Consider the following 10,395-nt stretch of genomic DNA (forward strand, 5'->3'; position numbering starts at 1 on the left):
GAGAGAGAGAGAGGAGAGAACGCTAAGATGTAGGAGAGAAGAACAATAGGTATAATAAAACGTATCAATCGAGACTATAAATCGAGAGCGAAGGAGTTTGCCTGTCCGCGTCTGCATTTTCGATTTGCGGCGCGATTGATATTTGATAAAGAAGAAATAATAAATAATAATATATCGTTCACTGAGAATAGCTTAGTTCGTTAAGCTCCCTTAGCATTTAAGGATCTGATTGAGGTCCAACCATCGTGATCTAGTCGTTTGTTGGGATGATGATACGTATGAGACGATGATGCGAATGAGATGAGCACGTGAAGCGTCAAGATGCTCTTGTAGTTTATGATAACCGGAAGAGTAATCTGCGCAAGAGTAAATTGCGCAAAATGCGCGTATATGTAATTATTAGACGGTAAGATACAAGGAATTCTTTTTGCAAAGATAGGAATTGAAGGATAGTTTCTGTTGTTTTGTACATGAGCGCTCCATACACATTTGTCCAGACAAATTGCTCTTAAATATACGACCAAACACGATGCAAGCAAATGCTCCAAAGTGAAGGTGCGTCAATTTTACAGCTCAGTTTGCCATGGTAGATGAGAATTATTGTCATGCAAACAATGATCTCGCGGTTCGATCAATGAAATATCACGTGGTCGTGGATGGCGCCTTGTTAATGACTTAATTACAGCCGACAATAACTTCGTGATGAAGCTAATATCGCGAATCGCGGGAGGAGAGTTGCGAATGATGGTGGAAAGAGAGAACCAAGTTCCTTAGGATTTTGTCTACGAAACGACGAATTCGGTTAATTAATTCAATCTTGAAACAAACGGTACATATCAGCGAAGCGTTGCCTTGCGATGAACGACAGAGAACTGAAAAAAAAAAAATAGTCGTAGAGGCGCATGGTGTAGACAATTAAACGATATAAACAATTAGTTACCTTGCCAGCGATGCGAAGAAGAGATGGTTGATATAATAGAAGCGTAGTACCTGTTGCATCATAAAGTGTGCATGTGTTTTATCGAAACACTGGCAATAATCAGTACGACGATTTGCGATAAATCACGGAGTTTTTTATTAATCAACTGGCTGCGTAATCAAAACAATTAATTAATCAAACGTTTGAGTCTTCGAAACATGATTTGTTTCTCCCTTGAAGCTCTTTGTAGCGAATGGACAGAATGGGAGAATAAATCAGATTTTCAATAAAAAATACACTTGTTAATACTTTCGCTTATTTTGTCGATCTTTCTATTTGTCGACAAAGCTTTTTTAAAAAATTTTTTTCAATCTGATTTAATTTCCGGTTTCATTTACATTTATTTTTTATTGCATATCTAATTTATTCATAAATTTTACTTGAATTTTATTTAGTCTTCGAAATTCAATCATTTTTGCAATAACTGTTAATTAAAAAAATATAGTCTTCTTAAAAGGCTTTAGAAATTATTTTAGAAATTTAGTATCAGTCCTGAAAAATATTCTTTCGCAATTAAATAGATACGTTTGTCGTATAAATACAATCAAACTGGTAATATTTATTGCACGTCGTCGTATCTTTTTATTGTTAATAAAGGATGCGTGCGAAGGACCGCTTGCCCTTTCGAGATGTTTGCGCCTTTTGGAAATATCTTCTTGCGAACCAATCGATATTTCTCTTTAAGTGCGACATAAAGTATTTTAACAAAGTTTTATACGTTTTGGAAAATTACACGTCGTAAAGCTTTACGGGTCGAACTATTTCCGGGGTCTTTTAGTGGAATAAGTTGCGATAACGAGATATATAAAAGGATTTAAAGCGTACATTTCGAAAGGATAAAAGCAAAGGGCGAACATATAAGAAAATGGGGACGGATTTGAAAATGGGAGACCCCAAATGTGTATGATCGGATCCCAACGATTTGTAATGTACAGCTACGTAGTGATTAGGAAACATTAGCGTAAAGATGTAACTATATTGCGTATGTGCGTGCAAGTATTGTATTATATTAAAAATTTATTTAGTTATTTTATGAATAAAAAATGCAAACTCTTTTTGCCGGTTCACATTGGGGACTGTTTCAATGCCACATTTCCGCGTACGTCACTGATCGGGCGAGTTTCTATCTTATCTCACTTTAAACCACACAACTTTAAATATGGAAATTAGTTGAAAAGAAATTATTCATGCAGAATGATTACATCAATGAGTGTAAGAAAAACAAATGCAAGAAACTTTCCTCTGTTTTAAATGAGCCTTTACTTATCTTTAATACGTCGGAAGGAACGAGGACTGAAGTACGATAAATCATTGAATGGCTGGCAATAAAAGTTTTTCTTTAAACAATTTTACATATTTTCGTTACATTGTCCCGCGTATTACACACAAGTCGCGGAAAGTTTCTTCTAATCAAATGCATCGCTATAGAATTATCTGCGTGTCTATATGTACATAGAACTTTGTACGCGGTTCATGATATAATAATAATATTAATAGTAATAAAATAATAAAATAATTCATAATCTTACATTATCATGTGTTGCAAGTATAAAATTTACATAGAACGTTCATTCTTAATTATTACAATAGAAAACGGATTAAGTTGTTTATATGTCATAATCGGCACTTTCATATATATCTGTTGTTTATCTAGCTTTAGCTTGATTGAAAATATATCGAAACAAAAAATGGCAATTAATCGGCAATAAGGATAGCAAATATATCAATAATAAATGTATGATCTGTGTCTGCGATTGAAGTTCTGCAAGTGATTTAATCGTCACAATATCTTTACAAGATCGAGGATTGCTATTGCTTTTTACAAAATGTAACTTGCATTGCAGCTTGCAAAGATATATATTTATACTTTCCGCAGCTAACATTGTGATTAGAGAATTATCTGTTTATTTATAATGACTCAATTTGTGATACGCTAAAGTTAGGTTTACTCTACTTAGGTATATCTTTCTTATTGCCTAGGATGATCCATAAATCATGCATCAGAGAGAAAAATCAATTACCATGCAGTGCAAATATATTCTTTTAGTTTTATTAAACTAAATATCTAAACTTTATTACTATCAATTTAAGTTTTTTTTAACTTTTATTACAAGCTAATTTGCATTTACATATTTTAAATTCTCAGCCTTTCATTACAAAAAAATAGGACTCAACATAATGTGTGACTCTCAGTTATCTTATAGGTTCATAGCCAACCAATAAGAGGAAAAAGAAGCATGACAAAAAATGTTCCTATACATTTTCTTTCTCTTTTAGACTTTACTTTTTATAAAAATTGAAAATATAAACCTCATTCGTACATGAAACAAACTTTAAAAAAAATTCAATAGAGGAAGAATAAACTCTTTAAATTATTTTATATCATATCAAATAAAAGAAAGCATACAATATATCACAAAAACGATTATTTAATGCATACAATTTTTATTTTAATAAATTTGATAATTTTCCAAAAATCCAAATGTAACGAATAGATTCTATTAATTTAACATTCAATTTCATAGAGAAAGCATTCTTCAATTATTTTGCATTTTATATTACACAAATATACATATATATCACAATATCAACAATGATTAAAATAGTTAACATAATACCGGATTTTCAGTCATTCAGCCGATGGCTGCTGCAACTCTCCTAACAATCAAAAAATTAGAATATGATGCAAAAATTAAATTTCTGTAGGACAAGAAAATCGTTTTTGCAAATAAAAAAGAATACTAAGAATAATAATTAAGGGATCAGCAAGGTGCGCGACTTATGGCTCATCCTGCAGCTCGGCGATTATCATAAAGAGCAAAGAGCCAAAAAGGCGTGATCTTTATTACACGAAGAAGTTTAGTTGCTGGCTAACGCTGCCATTGCGCGAATCAGCGTAGCATTCTCCTCGCGAAGTCGATCTCGTTCCAGGGTCATTTCATGCTGTTGCTTTAAAAGACGAGCCTCGAGCGCCATTATTTTATGGTCCCGATCTTCCAGAAGGGATAGCAGCCTTCTATTTTCCTCTTGCGCTCGTTCAATTAGCTATAAATCGTATTTGATTATCGTATTGCCAAGCTATACGATTACAATCAATATAATAGAAAGTAGATCCAGAGTAACAAAATTTCGAAATGTGTTTCTTTCGTAAAAAATTAACTTAGTGCACGCGATTCATGATAGAAATATATTACCATCTTGACGCAATTACGCATATTTTGTCTTAGGTTATTAATGACTCACTTCGTGCGGGTTGTCGCCTGTTGGCGTTGGTAAGCGCGGTCTTACAGTCGTATTGACAGACGTTTGTGGTTCATGATTGCCATGGTCCGATTGATTAATGCTGTCGGACTGATTGAGAGAATCAAATTCTTCATCGTCGGCCTCCAAATCAGAATGACTAAAATGCAAATGTCAACGATTACATGTAAATCATATTTCATTTATCGCACAGATATTGATTATTAGTTTCCATTAGTATCACTTATGCCAATATTTATAAATCGCATTAGGCACGACCATCGATACAGATACAAAGAATATTGCAATTATAAATATTATATTTTATTACGTGTTTTAATTTTAGTATAAATATATGTTGCTTGTTTATTTAAGAGTTTTTAGAGAATCTTGTAACATTGGTATAGTAAATATATACAATAAGACTTTACTTTTACAAATAAATATCTGAATAAAGATAATAATTAATATTAAAGATAATAATTAATAATATTTAAAATATTTGTAATAAATTTTATATAAATGAGATAAAAAATATCACATATGATTTTCATTCGCACGACTCAACACATTTTATTCGGAACTATTCATTTTACTGCAATTACTGTACAGTTACTGCATAGCAAATTTTTCAAAATTTTATTATATTCAATTTACGGTGCTAAAACAAAAAAAACGAGTAATTATTTTTTAATTATTGCATAATAATATAAACTTACATAACATGGCTGTTGAATAAATTTCTTGTTAATAAAAAAAAATTAGACTTCTCAACCTTTTTTATTTTAAATACATTTAAGATCAATTACTTCGTGCATTATAGTCTTTGTATTGCAACAAGTCTTTTACATTTAAATTTCATTTTTGAATTATTTCATTGTGTTACGATTACTGTTTTATGTTAATGTCAATATATATTTGGAACATTATCAGTTGGGAATGCATTTAGGAATGTACGTAGGTTTCGGAAAATGTATTGGATTAAGTAATTTGTTAGTTGATTAATCAATTCTATTAGCTCTATCGTACTTCGTACAGGTCGTGCCTAATCATGGTTCTTCCGATACGACGTAACGCACTTACCAACTGTACCTAACTATACATGACCTGTATAAAGTACGGTAGTGCCTAGAAATCAGTTATGATTCATTAAAAAAGGCAGTTAAAGATAATTATTGCACTATACTGATTTCCCAATTATCATTAATTAACATATGAATCTGAGATACCTTTTATTTCGCCTTTGTGTGTATATTCTGGCATTCCGCTCCTGCAAAATACATGTTTATAAGTAACTTTAAAATATCAACGACTTCGTAAGAAATCCTAATAAAAATTCTAGCTTGCTGCTGCTTTTATATTTTTTTTGTTTACCATATATCATTATATATATCGTTAGTTTCAAGAAAAAAGTCATTATTCGGAAGTATATTTAAAAGTTCGCGTTTCATTGAAACTTCTGTTATACAAATTTAGTTGTAACTAAATTATTTCGAGAGCCGGAAATTGATTTTTTGACAGTAATGACTTTTAGATTGTAACTACAATACACAAATAATAATTTCTAATAATAAATTAATTTCCTCTGGTACATTGTCTATTTGTAATTATAGATATGTATGCGTAGGAAGAATATAAAATATAAAACTTAAATTTCCCTTTTTCTCTCAACTTTCGAACACAAAGAAATGTACAGCATAAACTGTGTGTAAACTAATTTCGGTCTTCTCATACGAATTTTTTCCAATGTGCGCATTTGTCGGAACATTCTGCATAAAAAGTAAAAAATGGAATTGACTGCACTTACTTCTATCAATTCGTGATCAAGAAATTCATTGTGATGCGTGTTGTGCTTAGTTTCAAGGCAAGTGCCGCTAAGTTCTTCCTCGTCTTCCCCCGTACTACCTCCAGTGCTCTGAGAAATTATGCGTTTTACCAAATGTCCGAGATATTTTTACAACATTTAAATATTCAAAAATAATGAGCTATATCATGAGCTATAATGAGCATATAATGAGCTATCCCATAAGTAATAATGATGCTAAACTTATTATTATAATTCATGAAAAATTTTAACCTATTTAAATTAACATTTTTATAATTGTAATTACAAAAAGTTATCATAACTTAACGGTTGTTTTATTAAGACTTTTTATCATGATTTAAAGATAATTTGCTTTCATCTACGGACTTTTTACTAATACTAATGAGATTAATTTCTCTCTAAAAGCTAAGCAAAAAAAGCAATTTTCGATTTAATTATCAAAGATTTTAGCTAAAATGCTAAAAATCTAGAATTTAATTCTAGATATAAAAGAATAAAATTGTGTATGTGTGTGTATCTGTATAAAAATTTAATAACTGAAAAAATCTCAAAACTTCAAAAAATTAAAAATATAAGATTGTAAGATGCAAGATTTCAATCCAGTATCCAGAAGTTCAATAATTCACAAATCCGCAGCTCAATATAAAAACTCAATAATTTTGAAGACCAAATAGAATTAAAAAATTTTTTCAAATCTCTCTAGAAACACTATTATTATAATTCCCATTATAATTTGATTGGTTACTTATGGGTTGATTGACGATAACAATGGCGAACCTCTGTCGACGGTAAATGTACGACTCCTGTGCTACGCCGTTTTTCTCGCAGTTTCCGTCGATCACGTTGCTGCTTTCCCTTGTTTATATGCGTTGGCCTGTGCAAACAGGATACGACACTAAAGACACTAGAACCAGATCCAGAAAGTATATTAGGCAATTACGTAAAGTTCCGTGCATCAAAGATGCTGTTAGCTAATGGACACTCCAAGCGCGACAATAAGTTTCTGTTGGTTTTCTATCAGTTTTGTAAGCGCATTTGTAATCGCGATTAACATACCGGCCAGTCACACGTTTATCCTGTTTCCTTATTATGGGTTTACTCTGTGGGTTTTCATGTTCAGGCGGAAGCACAGGGTTCGTGTCGTAAGCGCCTTGTGATTCTTCCACATCGGGTGTATTCTCTGTAAAAGGCACCGAAAACAATTAGATTGATAAAATTATAAATCTGATTACGCGTGATTTCTTGAATCGTTTTTCTATTGAGTCAAATCATTATTAAGTATTTACTTCATATTATTTATATATATTAGGTGTGGGAAAAAGTTCATGGCGTTTTTTCCCATTACATGGCATTAAAAAAACGCCACGAACTTTTTCCCACACCTAATAGAATGATTCAAAAGTTATTAGCATTAATAATTGTTCCAATAAAAACAGCTGTTTAATTATTATTTCATGCTATTACGAAATAAAATTTGAATATATTTTCTAGTATTAAATATGCATTAAGAATAGATTTTTATATTTAATTTTTAAATACATAATTTAAAAATTTACAAAAATTCACACACACACACACACACACACACACACACACACACACACGCGCGCGCGCGCGCGCGCACGCACATACATACACGCACACACACACGCGCGCGCGCGCACGCACACACACACACACACACACACACACACATACTTTTGAGGCTTCCACAAGTATTTATTTCAAAGATGCCAGAGGGCTTGCGAGTTATCGCGATGTCGTGATCCATTGCTAATTGAATTAGCAATGGATCACGCCACGATAACCCACAAACCCTCTAGTACCTTTAAAATTGATATATGTTTAAATCAAATAAAAACGTTTATTAAATTTAGATTTATTATTTATCATGCATTATATATATGTTTAAAATTTGTTCAAATTTAAACAAGTAGATTAACAAAAATCTTAAATCGCATGTTCGTAGACACTTCCACGATCATCAACACGTACTTTGAAAACTTATGGAAGACACATCTCCTGTCCTCGCCGGACCCACCCTGGCCCTAGCAGTCCTGATCCTGGATCTTCTGGATGTCAACTCAAAATCGTTGTCGAAGTCTTCCTGGCTGACGGAACTAGACGCCATGCCGGTAATATCGCTGCAATACAAGACTCCAGCTTGTAACGCATATTCATCGCGTGCTCACGGGACATAAGCAGCACTACCCGCCGTAAAAATGTGCGTGTCGTGCAAAGAAGAAAAAAAATGAGTCCTTACAAAAAATACCTGGACATCTGAACAAAGGGTAGGTTGTGACGTGCGCGATATCTGCGGGAAGGCTTGGTCTTGTCCCGTGCGGGTGTCCGTGAAGTTTAATAGCACTCGATCTATGCTACTGTCTCGTGGGACTCTCGTCTGAGAAAAAGGGAGAGGAGGAGAAGTCGAGAGGACAGTATTTTTGAAAAACGAAATTATGAGGAGAGAAACGAAAAAATACAAAAAGAGAAAGAAAAAAAATAAAAAGAAAAGGAAGATGCGCAGGTAGTGAAATCCGTAATAATCGGAAACGAGATAATCGAGGGATCACCTGAGACGGTCCTCGGCTGCCGATCCGATGACTCACTGATGACCCGAACAAGGGATTGACAGCTGTCAGCCGACGTGAACGACGATCATAAACATTGGCCGGAACAGGCGCATAGTTGGAGCGTGGCCGCGAGATCGGTGTATCGATCGTCGTGCTTGTGACAGGTAGATTGGAACTAAAGAAGTCGTCTCGGCAACAATATTTGAAGTCCACTGTCCGGCTGCGATTCACCGTCGACTGTGGGGTTCGTGGAATTGCTACGAGAACCACTGATCGCAAGTAAGTAGTAACTGCTATGCTTTCTTTGCTTGTGTTCACTGCGCTAGGCCAGGCCGCCCCCACCTTTGGCGTGAACACGATGCGTAGTATGTCAGGTGACAGACAGCACGGAGACTGGGAATGCGTTCAGAAAACACAGCCAATCGTGCGATGGAAACTGCTTCAGTCACGGACGTAACGTAAGTTGAGAACGGACACAAGTGTTGGGAGAGATGTATAGAGAGATATTTGAAACTTTATATTCGTTCTCTCTTCATTCTTTCTCTCTTCGATTGAAGAAAGAGAAATAAGATCAGAGTGTGTATTCATAGTCTAGTCTTATTAACATGTCTTAAATAATATCTTAATTACAGATTATTTATACTGGCTGTAATCTGTAAGAATTGACCAATCATAATCGAATGAGAGGAGAATAATCGACTATGATTCGTACAGATTACGGCCAGTATAAATGATGCTTAGCGCAGAAACACTACCGTGTCTCCTGATTCTTTAAGATGCATGTGATCTGTTTTGACGCTAAAAGTGAGCGTTGAATATGAAAAGGCACTTTAAAAATCGATTATATATGAATACCAGTTTAAAAGAGAGACAGAATAATCTAGAAAGCTCAAAGGGAAAGACTGGCAAATTGTATCACGTGAATGACCGCATCCAATCAGAAGAGACGGGTCATGTGATGTAGTTGCCACTCTCTCCCTTCGAGACTCTCTAGAACGACCGCCAAGATTTGTTTTTCTCGTTTAGCATCGCTTTCTCTAGTAAGCATTGTTGCCGTGATCAATTTTACATGTCAGATTGTTTGATCAATTCATACTACGTCTAGGTTTAAATGATTATTTACTACTTGCCAGACGCAAAATGATCAATAAATGACTGCGTTCAGAAAATTCAGTGCCATTTTGTTCTCATCTTGATTTAAAATGACTGTAGCAAAATGACTGAAGGCAATAAAATATATAATTTTTTAAATAAATATTGTAAAGATTTAATTTTTTTGTTTGCAATAAATGTGTTTTTGTTTGCTAATTAAATTCCATTTAGTTAAAAAACACAATTATTAAAAGCTAACGTATTGACAGATTTAAACTTGATCATGATTATTAAAATTTTTATACTGTTTTTGCATTCCTCTCCTTTATTTCTTTCCCTCTATAAGTTTTACATATAATAATATACACAAATTTAAAGTAAATTCGTTCGTACAAAATTTATTTTTTTTAATAAAAATATGAGAAATAATGTAATTCAATAAAAAATTGTTTATACATGAATATATATAAATATATATACATATATATATATATATATATACACATATATATTGTATGTATAAATATACATAAATATAACTTCATAAACATGTGTATATGATATGTCCATACATCTTCATACCTCTTTTGTAAAATTACTTATTAGTGTAAAGAAATAATAATAGTAATATGAAAACATAAAAAGTAATTAAAGAGATAATTTTCGCATTGTTCGTTTTAAAAAAA

General features: G+C 33.0%; 1 protein-coding gene across 1 annotated transcript; it reads right to left on the reverse strand.

Moving 5' to 3' along the window:
• Positions 1-3,838: 3,838 nt before the first annotated feature.
• LOC105622293 (PRKC apoptosis WT1 regulator protein-like) lies at positions 3,839-8,324 on the reverse strand. The gene is made up of 9 exons (XM_012203713.1): positions 8,308-8,324; positions 8,040-8,188; positions 7,101-7,224; positions 6,822-6,948; positions 6,027-6,134; positions 5,449-5,489; positions 5,303-5,347; positions 4,223-4,379; positions 3,839-4,024 (listed from the first exon to the last, which is right to left on the reverse strand). Exons 1-9 carry the CDS (start codon positions 8,322-8,324, stop codon positions 3,839-3,841), a joined length of 954 nt encoding a protein of 317 aa, XP_012059103.1.
• Positions 8,325-10,395: the final 2,071 nt, after the last annotated feature.

This window comes from Atta cephalotes (genome assembly GCF_000143395.1).
Source record: "Atta cephalotes unplaced genomic scaffold scaffold00043, whole genome shotgun sequence".
Lineage (NCBI taxonomy): Eukaryota > Metazoa > Arthropoda > Insecta > Hymenoptera > Formicidae > Atta > Atta cephalotes.